The following is a 20,435-nucleotide window of genomic DNA, read 5'->3' as shown; positions in this document are numbered from 1 at the left end:
AACTATTCTGTTTGTCCTTTTCTCTAAAATAAAATAATTTCTTTATCAGTGCTTTGTCGGGAAATTAGAACCTTCTTTCCATTTTCAAAAGTTGTTACCAACTATTGACCAAGTATTTAAAAACTGATACCGACACTTATTAATGAGTCTACGAAGTACGAACGATATAGATTGCAAGTAAAATATCTGAATCCTTTTTTTTATCTGAGTGCCTTTTACAAAATTTTGGATGATTATCTAATGAGCATCAACAAATAAACTCAAATTAGTTAAGCTAGTTGACCATGGTTAACTCTAGCTGATAATCATAATGGTGACGTTAAAAAAGTGATGATAATGATATAACGGTTGCTTTTTGGAAGACGAACCATACAAAAAGAAGCCCAAAGCCCATTTTCGTGATTTTAGGCTTATTAGCAAAAGCAAGCACGTGTTCTTATATTAACCATAGTTAACTCTTTAGTATAACCATGGTTAATATTTAACCTCTTCTTCTTCTTATTACATAACTTCATTTCTCACTCATAATTGTCTTCTTACTTTCACTTCTCCACAGTTCGACTTAACCGTCCAAATTCCAATGGCGGTATCACGAGCTTTCTCTCTCTTCGCATTCACTTTATCTCTCCTCGCCGTTGCTTATACCGTCTCCGGCCATAACATCACTCAAATCCTTTCTGATACGCCGGAATATTCCTCATTCAACAACTACCTTTCTCAGACAAAGCTCGCCGACGAAATCAACAGCCGCACTACCATCACCGTCCTTGTCCTCAACAATGGCGCAATGTCTTCCCTCGCCGGAAAACATCCACTCTCCGTCGTCAAAAATGCTCTCAGCCTCCTCGTCCTCCTCGATTACTACGATCCTTTAAAACTCCATCAGCTAGCTAAAGGCTCAACTCTCACCACCACGCTTTACCAAACCACCGGACACGCTCCCGGAAACCTAGGATTTGTCAACGTCACCGATCTCAAAGGAGGCAAAGTCGGATTTGGCTCCGCCGCTCCTGGATCCAAGCTCGATTCTTCTTACACCAAATCCGTTAAACAAATCCCTTACAACATCTCCGTCCTCGAAATCAACGCTCCGATCATCGCTCCCGGAATCTTAACCGCAGCTGCTCCTTCTTCCGGCGGTGTCAACAACCTCACCGGACTTCTCGAGAAAGCCGGTTGCAAAACCTTCGCGAATTTGCTCGTATCGAGTGGTGTTCTTAAAACCTACGAATCCACCGTTGAAAAAGGCTTGACGGTTTTTGCACCGTCCGATGAAGCCTTTAAAGCTAAAGGTGTACCAGATCTGACGAACCTCACGCAAGCTGAGGTGGTCTCGCTCCTAGAGTATCACGCCCTCGCTGAATACAAACCTAAAGGATCGTTGAAGACTAACAAAGACGCTATCTCCACATTAGCCACTAACGGCGCCGGTAAATACGATTTAACGACGTCAACTTCTGGCGACGAGGTTATCCTCCATACCGGTGTTGGTCCGTCGAGACTCGCCGACACGGTGGTCGATGAGACACCTGTCGTGATATTCACGGTGGATAATGTACTCCTCCCCACTGAGCTTTTCGGAAAATCTCCATCTCCGGCGCCTGCACCGGCACCGGAGCCAGTGAGCGCACCGACACCGTCTCCGGCTAATGCACCGTCTCCAGTTGAAGCACCTTCTCCAACCGCAGCTTCTCCGCCAGCACCTCCGGTGGATGAATCTTCGCCGGAAGGAGCCCCGTCAGACTCGCCGACAAGTTCAGAGAACAGTAATGCGAAAAACGCGGCGTTGCACGTGACGGCTCCTGCGTTGTTCACCGCATTGGTCACTCTTGCCGCCACATCTCTCTTGTCATAAAATAAACCTTACAACTCCCCGTAATTACGAAGACTGCCATTGTCTCCCTTCTTTAATTTTTATTTTATTTTTGTGATTCTGTTTGTTAAAGACTGGGATTAGAGTGTTAAGGTTTAAGTTAATCTTTTTAGTTAATTCAGGCTTGGATGATTGTTTTCGTTTTGTTTTGGTGTGTTCGTTTGTAGTAGTAGTAGTAGTGTTGAAATATCGAGATCTTCTAATTAACTAGTACTTTTCCAGTTTTGTTCTTCCTTGCTTTTTAATTTGGTCTCTAATTATGCTAAGAAACTTCGCTTATACGTCGTAATATTAAATGCGTGGATTAATGGACCGTTGGAATTTTGCACCAAAATAAATAAATAACTAAAAATGGACCGTTGGAACTTGAACTTGTGAAATCCCACGTGGAGAGAAAACGAAGAGTCTCTTCGGGTCCACACGTCCTTTAAAAATAGAAAATTCACTTTTGCCTAAAAAGATTTTGTTTAATCTAAGCCCATTAACTATTCTTCAGAGCCCAAGAGAGCCCACCTTACCGACACAGCCTGTCGTTTTTTAATAGACGACACTCATTTTAGACGGTTTGGACTTCAAAGTCCCCCGCCTTTTCCCTTGTTTTAAACGGTGTCTGATGTTGGTGAGAACTGAGAAGGTAGAAGATGAAAGATAATATTGCATAGGAACCGGCCACTTGATGCAGAGCTATTATCTAAAACATCTATCTGAGTCTAAATCCAAAGGGTTGCATAGTCTCCTTCGCTGATAACATCGCTTATCATAACTATGATTTGTGCAGTCTTATGCACCGCTTTGTTTCTAATGCTCTAATATGAAAAACTAGATTCCTTTAGGTAATTCTCTTTTAATGTTCAAATTTGATGCTTAATCAGTGAAACTGTTAATAACATCTTTAATGTTTTTGTAGTTGACAATTTAAGCAAAATGATTAAAGATTTGAATGTTTATAGATAGAGACGCATTATGCATGGGAGTTCTACGCTAGCTAGGGATTCATATATGGTACCATCTTGCAGTAAAGAAGGGGCGTGGTGATTTTGATATGGACCACTCCTATGCATCAAAACTCATCATTGTAGCAATTTCGGAAATTACCCACAATCTATGTGGTAAATCTTTGGCCATTTTTGATCCTTCTTTTGTGCTTCTTTTTTATGCTCTAGCTTGTATAACATGAAGAATATACTTCATCTCTTTGATTGTGGTAGACAATGCCTACTCTAAGAATGGCTAGAAATAGTATAGAATGTAGGTATAGAATCATAACAGCTTTGATCATTTTGTAGCATGATAATAATTCCGGATGTTGACTAGCTCCTACAATTTGCAATTTAGTCTTTAGTAGTATTAGTTTTCTTCACCCTTCTTTATTTCTTTTTTTGTTTGTCTATCAAATTTGGTTGCATCTCAAAAAAATATCAACACAAGAAATGAGTAAGAGTTTTATAGTGGTCCTAGTCCTTGAGATCAATTATATTTTTTCACTAGTCATCACATGCTTAGATTTTACATAGGAACAAGATATATAAGTCTCTTTGGAACCAAGGTTTTTTTCCTTAAAATTAGACCCCAATTATGAGGGAAACCTGGTTTGGACAGGAGATGCCAAACCGCAAATCCAAGACTTCGACCATTGAAATGGGTTTGGTAGTAAGGCAAAGGAGTTTTCTTTTGAAAATAAAAGTTGCTTATGGAGAAAATATAACTTTTAAAAATCAAATTGTAGTTGGTCCAAATTTCATGTGATATTTTTCTGTAGTTGATCATTACAACTAAAGTAATCAATTAGTATGAAATTGAATGATTTGTTATTTGTTATGGTCGATTTAGGTATGTACCTCTCAAGTGTTTCTACTAAGTTTCCTCTATTAGTATAGTAACTATTCCCTCAAGAACAAGAAATAGAGAGTCTGGGAGAGAGAAGAGAGTCTGTTTTGGTCTTCTTCTTCATCATCTTCGTCCTGAACTCATGCATCCCTGGCCCCTCCTATAATCATGAGTTTCCTTTTGCCATCATTACCTTCAAAAGCCTTTTCTTTATTCATCTCTCTCTATCTCAAAAGGCACAACAGCTTTATAGATCATCTATATAAAGCTTACTCTTCCATTGTGTTTACTCAGTTCTTTCTGTGGGATAAAACCATAAGAAGATGTGTCTGACATCTTCAGAGCCACCATTCCCAGACACTCACACACCAACCATGAGACCATCTTCGTACCACAACAAACATAAATCTAAGACACAATCCCATCTTCGTATCCTTAATCTCACCAGGTTCAGTTTCACCTTCCGTATATATCAAGCTTCTTCAGCACATTAACTCAGTTTTAGCTTTCTGAATTTTATAAAACAGAACTTTCTTTTTCTTTGGAAGCAGGAGAAGAAGATTACTGAAGGAACAGAAGGTGATGGAGATGAGAAACTTGAAGCTTTTCGTAGCGAATCAAAGCATCATGCGAGAGAATGAAGCTTTAAAAAAGAAAGCTCTTCTTCTCCACCAAGAAAACAATGCTCTGTTTGCTCTGCTTCATCCAAAACCCTCCCCTGTTGCCACCTCCTTGCTTCTGTGATCTTCGTGAATCTTGTTTCCTGATTACGTTTCTTCTCGTCTTCTTCTTTTTCTTTTCCCACCTTCTAAAATAAAATAAATAAATCAAACTAATGATTTATGATGGGTGATTTACTTTTCTATCAAAGTTTTGATTTTTTTTTTCATGTACAGGTATTAACATACATATCCATGATCATTTTCAACTAAAAACTTTCGTTGCTTACTATCCCGATCCGTGATAGCGATGTTTCCGACGACCAAAACCTCAGACAACCATCATGCCGTTTCATATAACAGAGCCAAACATGCAAAGACAAAACACAATCATTCAAAGAGGAGAGGGAGAGAGAGATAGAGTAAGCAAAAGCCATCAGATTCATCACCAAAAGTAACAGACCAAACATTACAACAAGTAGAACAACTCTATGATCCATCTGTAAATTTCTCATAAGCTCAATAACTAATAACTGAACGAAGAGAGTATAAACACAACCAATCTTCAAGGAAGAGACTCTAATATCGACCGATTAAGATGAAGTCATCATCATCAAGTACCTGAACATCTCTGTCTCCTACAAAATGCTCCCTTCCGATTTCCTTCACTAGCCTTACGAACTCAATCCTTTTGGATAGAGGCAATGGCACATAAGGTAACCGAAAAACCGGCCTCGCAACTCCTAACTGAGCCAAAGCAGTGTTAACACCAATCGGATTCGGTTCTTGGAATAGCCAATCCATTAAAGGAAGAAGCTTTGAGTTCAACGCTGAGTTTCTACCTTCAAACATCAACTTCCTCATCAAACCCGGAACTAAATTGCTAGTAACCGATATCACTCCAGTTGCACCGTGATCCCATCTAGAATCATGGCACTGATCATCATTTCCACTCCAGACGACAATTCCATTCTCAGTATACTCTTCAACACGGTTATTACCAACGCATTCCTTAACCCCAGCCATATTAGGGTTCCGGGAGAGTTTAAAGATAACCTGGGGAGGTATATCTTGACTCGTTCGGCCAGGAACATTGTAAATAATCGTCGGTCCCATATGAAGAACGGTTTGAAAATGCGCGGTCATGCCTTCAATGGATGTTTTTCCATAGTAAGGGTTAATGTGCAGTGCCCCGTGCATTCCCACAGCGAATCCTTGCTCAGTGGCATGTATAGCTTCCCTAGTAGAGTTGCTTCCAGTGTTTCCAATGACTTTGATTCTTCCGCCAAAACAATTAACCGTGTGGCCTATAAGCATTATGTGTTCATCCCAGCTCATCAATTGGCCTTCCCCGGTTGTACCACCAACAATCACACCTTCAGCACCGTTTTCTATCTGCATGTTGACTAAGTCATCGTACGCTTGGAGGTCGAATCTTCCATCAGGTAGATACGGTGTCTTAATGGCTGTGATCACTCTAAGTGACCTAATGTCGTCTGTGTTTGTCCTGCAAACCAAAAAAAAAGAGAAAGCTGATAGCTTGAACAAACAAAAAACAATAGTAAACATCAGAAGGAAAAGAAGATGCGAAAATCGAGACCTGTTTTTATCCTCGAGACTGCGCATTGGAAGATGGAAGTTAGGTACAACAGCTGCTTTTGGAGAGACCCATTTCGCATTCCTTCTGGTTTGATGAGCAAATAAATCACTCAGAGATCATAAGACAATCTCTCACAAACACCAATTAATGCATTAATCTAGCCAATCAATCAACAGATATAAATCCGATTCTTCAAAAAAGATAATGATTGCTTTACTAACCAACTCTGTATATTCATTGTTCTACCTATGTTATAATCATCTTTGACACTTTCAATTCCAGAGATCATTAGGTGAGACAAAAGTTTCAATTACACTAGAGAGCTATCCAAAAGAAATCCAATACCAGTAACTATAATCCCAATAAGATTAGGCATAGATAAGTGAGAGAGAGAGCAACCTCTTGTAGCTCTCCAATTGATGTGAGCGAGGAAAATGGAGGGCAGAGTCAATGGAGATCAAGCCGTAACCTTTCAAAGTTGCCATCTTTTAAATTCAATCGGAACAGTAGTAGAATCAAATTCGAACGACGAGAAAGAAGACAAAATCAGTTGTAGGCGGTGATGATAAGAGTGGGCACACTGTCGATAATCGAAGCGGAAAACGTCGCAACGAGGTCAAGATCGATTGAGCTCTGGAAGTGCTTGCAGGGCATGCTGACGTCAGATTCCGGCAAAAGTAAATAGGTTTTGTAAGGAGGAAATGAAAGCGGCGGGAGAGAAGATGATGAACCATGGAGGCCACTTTAGGGCTTCCCCTTTCTTTAATTCCTCATTAAATTGGGCTTTAAGATGGTTGAGATTCGGCCCACACTCGTTTCCGCGCGCTTGTATTATGACGCATACCTTATGCGCGTGGGATTGGACTTTGTCTGTCTATATTAAACGGCATGGTTCGATTTTGTTTAGATAATAATAAAGATTTGTTTGATTTTAAGTATGTTTCTGAATTCTGATAGGATTCGATTAAAAAAAAATTGTAAGTTAATCAGGGGAAAATCATTATTTTCATAATGTTGTTGTTCTATAGTTTACGAATTGAAATTTTCGTTATGTAAATCCTACTATAGCACACAAAATATTGACTCGCGTGTATAACCATTATGTATGTGTGTGTATATATATACAAATTACAAAATATACATGTTTGTGCAAAGTAGTTCAAGTAAAAAGTCTTAAGGAAAGTGTATGTCAATGCAATCATCTTGTTCCCACGTTTTGTGCCATTAAACAAAGTGATTGCATTGGCAGGCACTTTTCGTATGAATTGTTTTCTTGGGCTACTTGTGCACAAATATTTAGGGGGGTGTATATTCAAGCATTCTATACCAACTTCTTAATTATGATCAAGCTATAATCATTTATCAGAAAACACATGAAGATAACATTCGAAATCAACTTCTACGATATATAAACATCTAGTCTACGGGATATTCACACTCAAAAGCCCAACACTAATTACCTAATATATATAAGATCAAACCGAGATCAGACCATTGCGTTTCCACTCACGACTCACAACACACATTGTTGATCCAATCGAAAATCTTCCAAAACCTTTCAGGCATTGATCAAACATTAGAATCAAAACCTAGGAAAATCTTTAGAAAATTTAGAAGTAAAAATAAAAATAAGAAAACGAAAATTATATTATAAGGATATTATCTTGGAAAGACGGTCGTTGCGTTCCCCAATAAGCTTCACTTGGCAACGAAACAGAGTTGATTAAATTCGACGGTGACCCTTGTACAAACGATGTCGCATCATGCATTAACTGTTTCTGCGTTTGCGTTCCAACCGCCATACTGGCGTTTCCATCTATTTCTCTATCAGTTTCCTCCTCCTCTAGTTGCAGCCTCTCGTAAGCTGCGTTTCCAAACGAAGCTGCCATAATCACCACCGGACCTGAAGCCATAAGCGGTCCCACCAAACTGCCTCCGATCACTTGACCTTGACCACCGGCTAAGTAAACCGTTAAACCAGTCGCAGCCGGTGGAGCCGGTGGAGGAAGAAACGAGCCCGAGAGAGAGAGAATCTCGAACCGTCCGTGTAAACTAACGACGCCTCCGCCGGGTTGTCTAACAGTGACGTTTGTAACGGCGCCGTTTCCAGTCAAGACGCAAACGCCACGCTGACGGCGTCTAGCGAAGACGGCTAAGCTTTCCATTACATCGCAGCCGTTGGTTATCTCCATGACGTGGCATCTGAAGGCGTTCGCAGAGTCGCGAGTGACTATGATCGGTGCTTTGGGTTTGTTTTTGGAACCTGCGGGTCTTCCACGTGGTCTCCTCTTCTTGATATTCCCTCCTTCTGAAGGAGTAGTGTCTTGGTCTTTGCCGGAGGAATTAGAGTAGTCGTTGTTGGGTTCAACATCGTCTTCTTCTCTGTCGCGTTTTAGTCCAGCGTTTTGATGGTGATAGTGATGAAGATCACTTGATAAAAAATGCGGTGGATGAGAACGAGAGACCTCATCCATTTCTTCTTTAAAAAAACAAACTAAGTTCCTCTTCTGATTCGCTAAAAGTTAGTCGTCAAGATAGGGAAAAAGAAGGCTTTCAGCTAGGTTGATTAGATTTGAAAGAAGTTAAAATGAATCAAAGATAGAGTTATTTATATATACATATAGTTAGGGCTTAGAAGATGAGATCAATGAAAAGTGGAAGTGAAGTAGTGATACTTGTAGGAGAGAGGAGGGTTTGAGATATGGAGGTTTAGGGTTTAGGTTGTGGCTTAAGGTAAAAAAATCAGAAGGATGATGGGTTCTGTTTTGGCAATAACACAAGAGCATGCCCCCATGGTGCGGAATTTGGGTTCCACTAGTTTTGGTCTTTTGAAGTGTGAAGTTCAAGGAAAACAAAGAGTTGAATAAAAAAGTGAAAATACGAAGCAATATAACAAACAAACAGGTGTTTATTGAAAAGATACACCAACGAATTACCGTTAACCGTGATGGGGAAATTTATGAAAAAAGGAAAGATTTGAATGCGCGTGAAACTGTGAAAGGCAAGCATGTGCCGGACATGGGGAATTGGATTGGGATCCAAACAACACTAATGAAGTCAGATTACAAAACACAACGAGTTAGACCGTGTCTTGTGGGATATTTAACTACTCATAATTTACCATTCTATACACTACATTAAGTCCCTTTTGGCTATTTTAATTAGTAGAAGAAAATAAGACATATCTTTCTGTCTATACTCATTGATTTATCGATTTGTAGTCTTTGTCATTGTAAATTTATGTCAGAATCCGACCTATAAATATGTGCATGTATAATTGAAATGCTAATCCCTTATAATACCAAAAACCTTATGGAAATACAAAAAAAAAGGATGGGGTTGGAGACAGCAAATGCTAGGTGTCAGTCCACACGTGCAATGCCTTCTGACGCACGCGTGAAGATTTTTTTCTTTTCATTTTTTGAAATTTGAATTTATATAGTATAACCAGGTGATTTTAGCAGTTCTCCTTTTAGCAACACTCTCAAGTCAATTCCGGACGACACTTGTCAAAAGTGAGTGGATTTGGATTGTGTGCGAATGTGTTTGACCGATTAGGATTATGAAGAAGAGAAGCTGCGTCTAAAAGGAACCACGGCGTGTGAGCGTGATTCCTTCAATCCATCTATGTTCACACACCCACCCACTCACTTACCCGACCGGTTCAGGTTTTGTATTTATTTGTTAGAGAGCCTAGTAGTGATTATAGGCACATATGGCTCTGAAACCCATGCAATCTAATGCAACATCATGTACTAATACTTACTATAGCATACACAATACTGTTTAATAATGATCATAATCACTCAAATATGGCTAGTGAACATGTTATGCTTTATATTGGACATTTAAAGAAAATTGAGAATAGCTGAGCATTAATTTGGCTCTGCTGTTTGTTAAGTAATTTGTGGTAGTTGCTCATTAATGTTCATCGTTCTTTGGGAGATTTTGTTTAAAGTATATACCATTAATTCGCCCATGTCAAAGCACGCACGTCGGCACGTGTGACGTGACGAATTTTACTGTAAATAAATCACGGTCCTGAAATCACTCGTTATTCGTTGATAGCTTTTAAATGTGTGGTAGTGAAGACTAGCCTAAAGTTATCAATTTAATATTATGCAAGACTTGACTAATTTTCTCGAAATAGGCTTCAAACCTCGCCTTTGAGATTGTGTTAATGATGCAACGTTCACAAATGCCTTACTTGAGACTTGTTCCACGGATTTACCCAATTAGAACTTTGGAAAAATGAAAAATCACTCCCCCTAAGGACAAATACGGCGACGTAGTCTTGGAGACCACCAAAAGTGCCTGAAGAGTTAGCTTGCAAATATTGGGCTTACGAGAAGTTTAAGCCCATCAAGTCCATTAAACGAGTGTTATATAGAACCGCTATGAATTAAAAAGAGAACTCTATAAAGGCAAGCATTAACATCACAAGCCAAAGTGAAAGACGAAAGCCAAAAAGAAAAGAGAGCAAAAATCAGCACCACTGGAGTAAAACCGGGCCAACCGATAAGCCAAGCATGTCAGCAAGAGCAGTCTGAACCTCGTTAGACCCGTGTTCGCAGCTAATCAAGCTAGCCAGAAGTGGAAATAGACATTTCAGGTTCTTCTCAAATGATGCCTCTTCTAATGTACATATTGCTTGAAGTGTTGCAACTATAAGAGGAGCTCTTGCTGCTAGTTCTCTTCGTTTTCCTGATCCCAAAGGTATTCTCCATCGGTATTCGCTGGCCCTTGATGATTCTGATTGTTGTTTTTTCGCAGAAGCAGAAGTCTCGATGTAGAAGTTGAGAACTTCTTGACAGATGTTGACTAGAAGTGATTCTATTTCCTCTTCTTCTTCTTCTTTTTTGGTTTTGTCTGCAACAAGATTCTGTAAGAATGTCAGGCAGATTTGGTAAGACTCGTTTTCGAGACGAAGTAGTGGAGGATCTTGCATCTGTGTCATGGGTCCTAGCTCTTGTAGTCTTGAACGAAGTATTGTGTTACTGTTTATTCCGTGAGCATGTAAAGCTACACCGTGCAATGCATCTAAGAGGACTAATGTGTTTATCGCTGAAAGCTGAGGTCTGTACATGTTGTAAATCTCCATCACAGCCTGAAAAAAGTAGAAACATTACTACAACAACAACAAAATTGCATATATTTTTTTTTGGAAAATCATTAACGGAAAAGACCCCTGAGTTTCTCCTTCTGTTTGCGTTTGCATTTTGAGTTAACAATTTACAAAAGAACATTCGATTAAAGAATATAGAAGTTGTCGGTTGTCGGTCCAATTGAAAGGAACACACATATTTTATAATACATAAACGTAAGGCTTGAGAAGAACTAACCTGGATCAACAAAAGTTGAACAGCGGCTCGGCACTTAGCATCAGAGATAGAGGCGTAAAGATGGGTTGCTGTTCTCTGACTCTCTTCATTACCATCGGTAGCAGTTGGAGCAGCAGACTCAGCATTACTGTTCTGAATGTTGAGAGCATTTCTCTGGCTTCTTTCTACAAATTCTTCGCTAAGGAAATACGAAAAATCTGGGCAAGTTGTTTTTGCCGCTTCTTTTAAAGCTGACACCACCTCTAACCACTTTTCTTCAGAGAACAAGCCATCAGCATCGCTCATCAGACGAACAAACGCAGCAATACCAATCCCTGCAAGGCTTTGGTGAGGTCTCTTTATGAAGCTCACAAGAAGCATTAGTACTTTCTTTAGAAGTGGATTGACTGTAGTGTAAAATTTGACAAAGAGATCCACTACAAGCTGTAGTGCTAATGTACAGGTCTCGTAGAGCCAGGCATCATGATCTAGCTCATCCACATCGCCACCATAACTTCCTTGATCAGCAGATTCGTCTTCGCCAGAAGGATCAATAGAATGCCGTACGTAATCGAATATAGGAAATAATACAGACTCGAATATTTTTTCCCATAATGGTAGAGAAAATAAATGGCCGTGGTTGCGTAAGGTATCAAACATAATCTGTAGTGCGCTTTTCCTGATTTCTGGTCTTGGATCGAAACTAAGCTCTGATAAGCCTGCACATTAGACAGAGGAAGGTGAAACACATGAATAGAATCATCAACTAAAAGCGAAAATAGGTAGTTAGAAAATGCCTAATGTAGAGATTATTTAATTTCATGTTATACCTGATAGTAAGGGAAACCAAAAGTAGAGATGATTATTGTTGTTTACAATCTCTCCGTTCTCTTGTTTCCCACTTTTTCCACTGTGGAGAGATGACTGAGGAATCTTTCCAGAATTTTCCTTGTCTTTGTTTGTTGATAGCGAGTTAAGATCTCCTTCTGCAAGCTTTGTTGCACAATATCGGAGGAAAGCTATAGAACTGAGACTGATATCCTTGCTAAATCTGTTATTGGTGAATGCAACTAGGCAATTCACACAATCTGTAAAAGTGGTGGTTTCTGTCTCAGTGATGTATGGGAAATATTCTCGAATAATCTTCTCGATAATTTCAAAGGACAAAAACACAATGTTTTTGTGGTCATCATACGCCGCTGTGGTAAAAACCTGTAAAGAAAGAAAACATATTGTGAGGACACATGAGTGAACCAAAAACTTGTTGAATTAATGTGGTTACCAGAGAAGTACAATAAATGCCTACCATGAACATGCTTTTCCATCCTGACTTAACATTATTTACACGCGACAATACCATCTGAGAAACACACCGGATGATAAGTTCTCTGATCTCAACATCATTACTTCTACGCATAACGATGACAAAAGGTGTCATAAACTCGTTTTGGAAGTTGTAATTAGCCAACTCCTCCCGTTCCAGGAATTTCATTGACAACTGGCGCAGAGAATCCATTGCAAATATTGCAATAGAAAGATTCTCTGAGCATCCAATGGTCACAAAGAAACCCGATAGAACTTGCCAGATGCTTGACCAAACAAGCCTTATGCGGTTCATGTTATAATGCCTGTCACCAATTACAAACAGAAAATTGTCAGACTATATACTTAAAGTTGCTAAGAACACAGAACGTCTCTTATATGCAGTATATGAGAGAAAAAAGAGGAAAGAAACTAGGCGATTCTTACGCTATCTCAACAATCTTCGTGAGGCTAAAAACGCGTGGATTAGAAGGAGACCGCAACTCATCCATAGAAACTTTGCAGAGAGCTTTAACAAAGTCTATTATAGCTTCACTGTTTAGTTTCTGACTCTGAGAAAATATTTGATTCATTTCACCAACCTGCTCCAACAAGTTCAAATTTGAGACTATACTGCTCATTTGTTCTTGTCTCACGTTCTTAGAACCTTTTCCGCCAAGACTCATGCTGTCGTATGAACCCCTCAAGACACCTGTAGCTGCATATTGACTTTTCCCAGGACCCTTCCTTTTCAGAACAGGAAGTATATATTGTTTGGGTTGCTTTGATTTCTCTGACTCATTTTGCTTGGAAGCAAAAAAAGTGGCATCTGGAGGAGCACCTTCTCCCAAGAGATGTAGTTGCTCAAAACGGGAAACACAAGTTAGAATATGCTCCCAGGCATCTTGCAAATAGTTGCCCTCTTCATCAGCAAGTCTGAGAATCGCCTGGAAAACAACCAATATTAATGTGGGATCCAGACAAGTTTAAAGGGGAAAAGGCGACAGTGAGATCAGGAATATATCATCGACATAAAAGGTGACAAGGAATGGACTGAGAACGAGGTCAGATGGGGAAAGTATACTCAAGATACATATCATGTTTTTTTGGTACAGCGAGGGAGCGGAACTAGTATATACAACAATCACATAAACCTTAATGAAGTAGAATACCAACCTTAATGGCTTCGATATTTCTCTGCTTGATATCAGCTGGGGAGTGAAGTGAAGTGAACTTCGCTAGTGAAGTCACAAAAGCATCTCTATGGGTCTTCATTGACATCAACGAAGTGGCATGGATTGCATGGTGGAAGCCTTCAAGACATATGTTGATCACTATCAAATCATCACTCTGGTCTAGCGGCACACTGAATGCAGCAAGCATAGGAGCCCAACAAGCCTCAATCATAAATCTGAGAATAACCACATCTGTAGCAGCATAGTAGGTTGACCTGAAAACTCAAGTCAATTCAAATACTGTATCAGCTAAAAGATGCCCAAGAGATGAAACAGTTCAGGAGAGTAGTTCTGAGTTGAAATGAATACTAAGTCTCTGTGAGACTTAGTATGATGCAAGTAAGAGTGAGTGATCTTACTCTGATTTACGAGCTTTTTCCTTAAATTGCTCTTGCATATGCTTCATCAGATCATCACTTGTTTCCGCATATGAATCTCCCCATTGCTTACGGATCACTATGTTTAATATACCATCCAAACCAAGCATTTTGTTTGAGTTTGCGTGCTGTTTCTGTTGCAAAGGTAAATCATCTTCTTTCATCTTTATCTCATGCTTTGTTATCCTTTCATACAGCGATCTCATGTAGTCCGCAGGTAAATCTTTTCCGTCGTCTATTCCACGATTGTTTCTGATAAAGTCATCAGCAGACATCTATATATGTTCCAAGAGAAAAAAAAAATGCACAAAGAACGTCATTAACATTTTACCTAAAACTTCCACAATAACTGTATTATCCTAGACAATGAATGAAGCAAACCTTGTTCTTCACCATGGGGTTGTGGGCATCAGTATTGAGCATGATCACAGAATATGCAAGAACATAAGCTGTATCTGCGCTAGTAAACACCTTAGAATTACACTTGCAGTAACGTTCAGCAAACTTTTCCATGATTCGATCAATCTTTTGTGCTTCTCCTGGCAGCTTAAAACCTTCAAGAAAGGTTCTAATTGCCTCATCAAATTCCATTCCTTGGAAATCAAAAGAATCCACATATGCATGCATCACCTTGAGAGGTAAATCTTCTCTTTCTCCAAGATAATCACCTATCAAAGTTTTATTTAACCCTGACGCATCTTTGAGAAAACCTGCTATTTCTTCAGGAGATTCACCCACCTTACCCGCGTTGATGAGAAACTCAATACCTTTAGTTGGCTTCCGATTAAAAAGAGAAATACCTTCCTGGGACAAACATTTAAGTTAGGATTAACGACCACAGAACAATTATAAATTGTCACTTATTTCAATAAATTGCATAACACCCAAACATCTTTACGTTCTTACCTGAAGTTCGAGTTTGTAAGCCCGGCGCTGCTCGATAGCTAGAGCATCTGATGTACCTCCTGAAGAATCAGAATAGGAATCTGATTTGTCAGCAGTCTCATCAGCATTTCCATTAGCCAATTGGGGACTTCCGGGTCCCAGATCGATCTCAACTGCTTCAGATTTATTCAATGAATTAGAAACTGGCAGGCGCAACTGCTTGTTCAACCAATCTCCCATTGATTTCAATATGGCTACTAGGCATTTCATGGCTTCAAGTTTCGTCGCTGCCTCCTGAGGTGGTAACAACGTTGTAGCTGTACCAGGAGTAACCCCTTGAGCCGTTTTAAGGAGACCATTGACCATCCTAAACATGATCATGCAGAGGAAACATAAATTACGCAAAGAACTTCCACCTCATAAAAACTTAAACTCTGAACAGCAAAGCATCAAGGCACATAACATACCTCTCAAAAATATTTGATGAATTCACATCACAATCGTAGTTCAAGAAAATATCAACTAGGATTTGGGAATCCAAACAAAGCTTGTCAAGAAACCGAAGAACAATCATCTTCTGTTGAAAATTAGGTTGAGCTACATTCTCCACAACTCTAAGAACAATCATTGGGAAGAAAACTCCAATTTCGGCCTTTAATCCAGCCCGGAATCTTGCAACCAGACTAATGAAAATAGAGCAAGAGAGCTGGAAGATAATCATAAGAGTAGAAGCGCTGTTCTTCAACAACGACAAACACAAATACCGTTTGATATCACGTGAAAACCTGTTCAGCAGAGATGGCAACTCATCAGTAGAATACAAATATGACTTCTCTTCATACAGTGGATTTGCCCTTACATACTCAAACAAGAGCAGATGAGGTATGCAGACATTCTAGTTACAAGAACATACCTCTCGCTGGTCCTAAAGACAGCTCCAGCATTTTCCAACAAGATCTTCAACAGCTCAAGAGCCAGAATCTTCCCTCTCATTGACTGCGGATCTGTCGAAGACTCCTTTGGAGGCGCCTTCATGGAGAGCTTACACAGCGCCCTGAAAACCATCAAGGCATCTCTCCGCAGCTTATTCTCAATCTGAACTTCTAAATCATCATCATCTCTCTCAACGTCTCCGTCTACTAGCTCCCCCTTCCTTCCCTCTAGAGCTGACTTGTACATACTGATCTCCCAATACTTAGCGTCCAACATGTCCTTATCAGTGGAGTCCAACAAATCCGTAGGATTCGTAGTCACCACTGTGGTAGTCCCATATACCCCATCTTGGCCCCCGGAGCCTGATCCTGATCCTGATCCTGGCATTGTCGGGTTCAACACGCCGTCAATATCTTGCATGATTTTCGTGATAAAACCCTGCACAAACTTTGTCATTGTCCCATCCGCATCTGATTTTTCGAGTGGCTCCATGAGCTCAGCCACTACGATCGGCTGAATTGGAACTGTTGACGAATCCGCCTCCATTCTCCGGAAAACAATCACCAGTATCTGGATCAGCGAAGCCTTGGCAGTCGTCTGATTCACCACGTTTTTGCTTCCCAAGTAAATGTCGTAGCAAGTTCGTACAATCATGAGCAAGCATTCGCCATGGATCCGCAGCGAGATGGAGTTAATGGCAGATAACATAGTCTTTAACACAGGCAATTCAATGGATTCGTCTCCCAAATCATGGCATTTACAAACGGACTCGATCAATTTAAAAAGGAGAAGGGACTCCGCTCCACCGGACGGGTCCGATTCACCACGAATGTAGCCATGCGCGATAAGCTTCTGAATGCAGTCAATAGCAGGTTCGATGATCTTGGCGAGGCCAGTACCACAGGCATTGATCAGAGGGCTGAAGATGAATTCAGAATCGGCGAGCGAGTACTCGATCGAACCACCGTCGTTAAGTGGACCGGGAACAGAGGAATCAGGCTCGGAGTCAGCAGCAGCAGAGGACGAAGGAGGTGGTGATTTCTGCAGCGAATTTAGCCGCTCGATAACAGCTTTGCATTCGTTTGCGAGCTTCGAGTGTTTACGCCACGACGCGTTCTTGACGATCTTCTCTAAAGCTGGTGTTACGACTCGACTCAATCGGGAATCAGCTTCCGAGGAAGCCATTCCCAATTTTCACGGCGAGCTCAGCGACTCACAGATCTAGAACAATAGACCAACAGGAACGAAACAGTCTCTTCACGGAATTGCGTCGGAGCTCTGAGTCCGATCCGAGTAGGGTCAACGAGTCTGACTCAAACCGCTGCAAAAAAGGAAATTGCAGGGTACAGAGCAAAGAGGTAGATGAGACGAAACTTCAGATCGCGTCGTCGCAGTTTGATTTTTCTGCCATTCGAAATGAGAATTTCACTATTATATGACCGAAATACCCTTCAGTTGACACTGGACTTAGAGGGCCACTCTGTAATTTAAGTGAAATTCGAAAACCAATTTCGACACTTACACAATTCACACATCACTACGTTTCTGAGCTGTTGATCGCCGGGAAATTCGTAGCCTGTTCCCGGTCTGGTGTACTTTTTACTGTATTTCCCAAACCATACGTATTTCAGTATTTGTATATTTACAATTCAAATTTATAAAAAAAAAAAAAAAGAATGGCTAATTAGAAAAAGATTAAATTAATTACAATTCTTGGACAAATTTGGCTAAAAAAAGCAAGAAATGAACACTTAACAATGAGCAAAAGTGAGAAACCTTGAAAGGTTTCAGATCTTAGATATATGCATAGAAACAATCTGGGTTTGACTTTACATAACACAAGAAGGAAACACCTACAAGAAACACAGCCAAACAAAAAATCCCTGAAACCTTATAATAGAATACATAAAATATACAACCTGATTCCCATTTATGAATTGGGGAAGGATATGCATAACAAGATGTATGAGATAGAGAGTTAGAAATTGGTTATATTGAAAAACCTTACCGTGTTTCTACAAAATCTCCCCGTGTCTAAACCCATTGTCTTCACCGTCCGTGTTTGAATCCAAACCACAAGGAGAGTCATACCATTTAGAGTTTTCTTGATAGAAGCTATCATCGACTTGTATACCAGCTAAACCTACATCTGTTATTATACTACCTCCATCGTGGCTCATCGGTTTTGTTAATTTAGAATCTTCGCTATTCAGAATGCTATTCTCATCAAAGTCATTGCACTTTAACCATTTATCAGGCTTACATGTCTCAGCCAAGAGATCCTTTTGACTTCTACAATCTGACGGTGGCCTTATCTGTTCCCAAGGAACAACATCATCAAGGCTCCTCTCAAAACTGTCCTCATCGTCTTCAATAAGTTCTGCATCTTTCCCATCTCCGTATAAATGCTCGTGGTGATGGTCACTCCAATGTGTTAGATCGTTATCTCCAACAAGTATTTCATCTGAGTGTGACTTCTCTGAAACCAAGCCCGTTGTATCCTTAACACTCTCAACGCCAATATTCCTGATCTTGTTGAGCATCTCAAACAACTCTGTGGACACTGAACCCAACACCTCTTGTGAGAAATTCCCAATCTTTCCTTCTAGAGTGCCAAGTTCACTCCTTAGTTCCTGCACCTGATGCAAGACAGCAAACTGCATTTCGGCACCATCATCCTTCCCAGTCAATCCCATCCCTTCGGTTTCTAAGTCATCCTGCACTCCGTAGACCGTTTCTTGATCCATCAAAAACCCCTTATGACCAACAACCCGATGCATGATTCTCGCATTTCCATCCATTGCCCCCGGCTCATGTCCTGAATGGACAGCATATAGCTTAAAAACAGCTGTCCCTTCTTCCTGATATACAAAAGTTTTGGTCTTTTCACTGTAGTTAGCAATGGGTACAATAGCTCTAATCCTAAAACCACAACCGCATCTCTTTGACTGATAGGGCTCCCTCTTCAAAATCCTAGACTTCTTAATTGAGACAGGCTCTCCAGCTCTATGACAAGCATAATCCTTCACCTCTGCCATGAATGGCTTATACCTAATGTATTTCTGCCTTATGCAGAGTACAACCTTGTGCTTAGCAGCCAGTTGCTGCAACCTATCGGGAACTTCCTTGGCAGGCACATCAAAAGACTCAGTATACTCAAATCGACGCCGTTTGTTCCTCGAACCAGAACCAGAGTCAGCATTGCAAACAGGACATGCCGCTACACAAACCCTAATAAAGCTCTCCGGAATTCCATAGAGCTTAGCACCAACAGTCCAAACTTGCTTAATCCTCTCAATAGTCTCTTTAGGCCCTAAGTGTTTCAAATCACCATCACCATGAAACCCCATGACTATATCTTGCCACTGGTTAATGTGAGAGACGAATTGCTGAGAATTATTCTTGAAGCAGAGAAATTCGTTACCGGTGGCTGGGTCTAGGCGAGAGGTGAGCTTATCCTGGATCCGTTTCCAGGCGGTGAGGTAAGCCGTTTCCTCGTTACGATCCTTCCAAACGGCGCGCCATGACTTGAGGACAGACCTCGGCGTAGCGATACGGATCTCCGCCGGAGTAGCGAGACGGACCTCGCGGAGACAGCGAATCATGAGAGAGTGAGAAGCTGCGTTGAATGTGTAGAACTGAGATGAGATATGAGGATCGGGGCTGATAAAAAGCCCATCTCTTCCTGCACTCGAAACCCTAGAATTTGACGAAGCATCAATTTGGGGGTTTCCGGTAAGGGAATCGTCGTGTTCGTCTGAGGAGTGACCGGGAGAATCTCCGGAGGGAGAAGAGCGGAAGAGTACGAATTCCGGGAGAGAAAAAGCGGGATCGACTTCGGAATTGTGGTCGTGGTGGTGGTGGAGAATGGAGGGTTGTGATTGAACGAGTATGTCCGCCGTCGGATCAAGATCATGATGGTGGAACAGACCTTCTTCGGTTTTGTGAGGATTCATCAGGAAGATGAAGAAGTAGCAGAGAGAGAGAGGAGACGGCGAAGACGACGACGATGAAGAGAGAGAAAAAGAAGGTTTTTTGAGTAATTTTCTGTGTGTTTTGTTTTAATTAATTTTATTTCAATTATTAAGGCTTGGTCTGACAATACTGATAAGTCCGAGGGGTATTATTTTATTTGTCTCTCTCCACATATTTTTAGTTTGGTTTTATTTTTCTTTCCAGAAGAAATTCAGACAAGCGCTTTGGTTCGTCCTTTTTTATCCACTTCCAATCATCACTAACAATTTGGTTTGTAAGAATAATACTATAGAGTATAGATGTGGTGATTAATAATGATTTTACGTTAACCAAAAACGATGCGGTGGTTTTGACCACCTATACGGCTAAACGTATGTATAGCCGACCGATTTTATATGATGTGTGGTTGAATAAAATGTGAAGTAACAAAAAATGTTGATAACATATC

The 20,435-nt window shown here is 40.5% G+C and overlaps 6 protein-coding genes across 7 annotated transcripts; 2 read left to right on the top strand and 4 right to left on the bottom strand.

Moving 5' to 3' along the window:
• Window positions 1–179: 179 nt before the first annotated feature.
• On the top strand, window positions 180–2,094 carry LOC9314421 (fasciclin-like arabinogalactan protein 10). Its single transcript, XM_021024761.1, has one exon. The coding sequence runs from the start codon at window positions 581–583 to the stop codon at window positions 1,853–1,855; it is 1,275 nt and encodes a 424-aa protein (XP_020880420.1). The 5' UTR covers window positions 180–580; the 3' UTR covers window positions 1,856–2,094.
• A 1,521-nt stretch (window positions 2,095–3,615) lies between these two features.
• LOC9312657 (protein LITTLE ZIPPER 2) lies at window positions 3,616–4,589 on the top strand. The gene is made up of 2 exons (XM_002878306.2): window positions 3,616–4,148; window positions 4,252–4,589. The coding sequence occupies exons 1-2, from the start codon at window positions 4,024–4,026 to the stop codon at window positions 4,442–4,444; spliced, it is 318 nt and encodes a 105-aa protein (XP_002878352.1). The 5' UTR covers window positions 3,616–4,023; the 3' UTR covers window positions 4,445–4,589.
• A 188-nt stretch (window positions 4,590–4,777) lies between these two features.
• LOC9312656 (4-hydroxy-tetrahydrodipicolinate synthase 1, chloroplastic) lies at window positions 4,778–6,771 on the bottom strand. 2 transcript variants are annotated; one of them, XM_021025483.1, is made up of 3 exons: window positions 6,359–6,771; window positions 5,960–6,043; window positions 4,778–5,866 (listed from the first exon to the last, which is right to left on the bottom strand). In XM_021025483.1, exons 1-3 carry the CDS (start codon window positions 6,442–6,444, stop codon window positions 4,939–4,941), a joined length of 1,098 nt encoding a protein of 365 aa, XP_020881142.1. In that variant the 5' UTR covers window positions 6,445–6,771; the 3' UTR covers window positions 4,778–4,938. The 2 variants fall into 2 exon arrangements, with proteins under 2 accessions (XP_020881142.1, XP_020881143.1); XM_021025484.1 differs by having other exon boundaries at window positions 5,960–6,040; window positions 6,359–6,697.
• Window positions 6,772–7,503: 732 nt separating this feature from the next.
• On the bottom strand, window positions 7,504–9,272 carry LOC9312655 (AT-hook motif nuclear-localized protein 18). The gene has a single exon (XM_021025485.1). It carries the CDS (start codon window positions 8,431–8,433, stop codon window positions 7,603–7,605), a length of 831 nt encoding a protein of 276 aa, XP_020881144.1. The 5' UTR covers window positions 8,434–9,272; the 3' UTR covers window positions 7,504–7,602.
• A 1,009-nt stretch (window positions 9,273–10,281) lies between these two features.
• Window positions 10,282–17,445, bottom strand: LOC9312654 (brefeldin A-inhibited guanine nucleotide-exchange protein 2). Its single transcript, XM_021025481.1, has 11 exons — window positions 15,993–17,445; window positions 15,547–15,864; window positions 15,101–15,446; window positions 14,576–14,998; window positions 14,177–14,469; window positions 13,759–14,032; window positions 13,030–13,529; window positions 12,587–12,908; window positions 12,111–12,492; window positions 11,302–11,999; window positions 10,282–11,066 (listed from the first exon to the last, which is right to left on the bottom strand). Exons 1-11 carry the CDS (start codon window positions 17,195–17,197, stop codon window positions 10,446–10,448), a joined length of 5,382 nt encoding a protein of 1,793 aa, XP_020881140.1. The 5' UTR covers window positions 17,198–17,445; the 3' UTR covers window positions 10,282–10,445.
• Window positions 17,446–17,770: 325 nt separating this feature from the next.
• LOC9314420 lies at window positions 17,771–20,184 on the bottom strand. Its single transcript, XM_021025482.1, has one exon. The coding sequence runs from the start codon at window positions 19,966–19,968 to the stop codon at window positions 18,028–18,030; it is 1,941 nt and encodes a 646-aa protein (XP_020881141.1). The 5' UTR covers window positions 19,969–20,184; the 3' UTR covers window positions 17,771–18,027.
• Between the last annotated feature and the right edge of the window lie 251 nt (window positions 20,185–20,435).

The sequence above is a fragment of the Arabidopsis lyrata genome (genome assembly GCF_000004255.2).
Source record: "Arabidopsis lyrata subsp. lyrata unplaced genomic scaffold ARALYscaffold_5, whole genome shotgun sequence".
NCBI classification, from domain to species: Eukaryota; Viridiplantae; Streptophyta; class Magnoliopsida; order Brassicales; family Brassicaceae; genus Arabidopsis; species Arabidopsis lyrata.
Note: the sequence above shows the minus strand (reverse complement) of the source record. Positions and strands in the feature narration are given on the sequence as shown.

Excerpts from the sequence above, each read along its gene's own strand:
- LOC9312657 (XM_002878306.2), top strand. The coding sequence starts at position 4,024 with ATGTGTCTGACATCTTCAGAGCCACCATTCCCAGACACTCACACACCA. Across the intron at positions 4,149-4,251 it reads CGTATCCTTAATCTCACCAG|GAGAAGAAGATTACTGAAGG; the intron begins GTTCAGTTTCAC and ends CTTTGGAAGCAG.
- LOC9312655 (XM_021025485.1), bottom strand. The coding sequence starts at position 8,433 with ATGGATGAGGTCTCTCGTTCTCATCCACCGCATTTTTTATCAAGTGAT.
- LOC9312656 (XM_021025483.1), bottom strand. The coding sequence starts at position 6,444 with ATGGCAACTTTGAAAGGTTACGGCTTGATCTCCATTGACTCTGCCCTC. Across the intron at positions 6,044-6,358 it reads CAATTGGAGAGCTACAAGAG|AAGGAATGCGAAATGGGTCT; the intron begins GTTGCTCTCTCT and ends TCATCAAACCAG. Across the intron at positions 5,867-5,959 it reads AGTCTCGAGGATAAAAACAG|GACAAACACAGACGACATTA; the intron begins GTCTCGATTTTC and ends TTTGGTTTGCAG.
- LOC9312654 (XM_021025481.1), bottom strand. The coding sequence starts at position 17,197 with ATGGCTTCCTCGGAAGCTGATTCCCGATTGAGTCGAGTCGTAACACCA. Across the intron at positions 15,865-15,992 it reads GTCTTTAGGACCAGCGAGAG|GTTTTCACGTGATATCAAAC; the intron begins GTATGTTCTTGT and ends TCTGCTGAACAG. Across the intron at positions 11,067-11,301 it reads TTCAACTTTTGTTGATCCAG|GCTGTGATGGAGATTTACAA; the intron begins GTTAGTTCTTCT and ends TACTTTTTTCAG.
- LOC9314421 (XM_021024761.1), top strand. The coding sequence starts at position 581 with ATGGCGGTATCACGAGCTTTCTCTCTCTTCGCATTCACTTTATCTCTC.
- LOC9314420 (XM_021025482.1), bottom strand. The coding sequence starts at position 19,968 with ATGAATCCTCACAAAACCGAAGAAGGTCTGTTCCACCATCATGATCTT.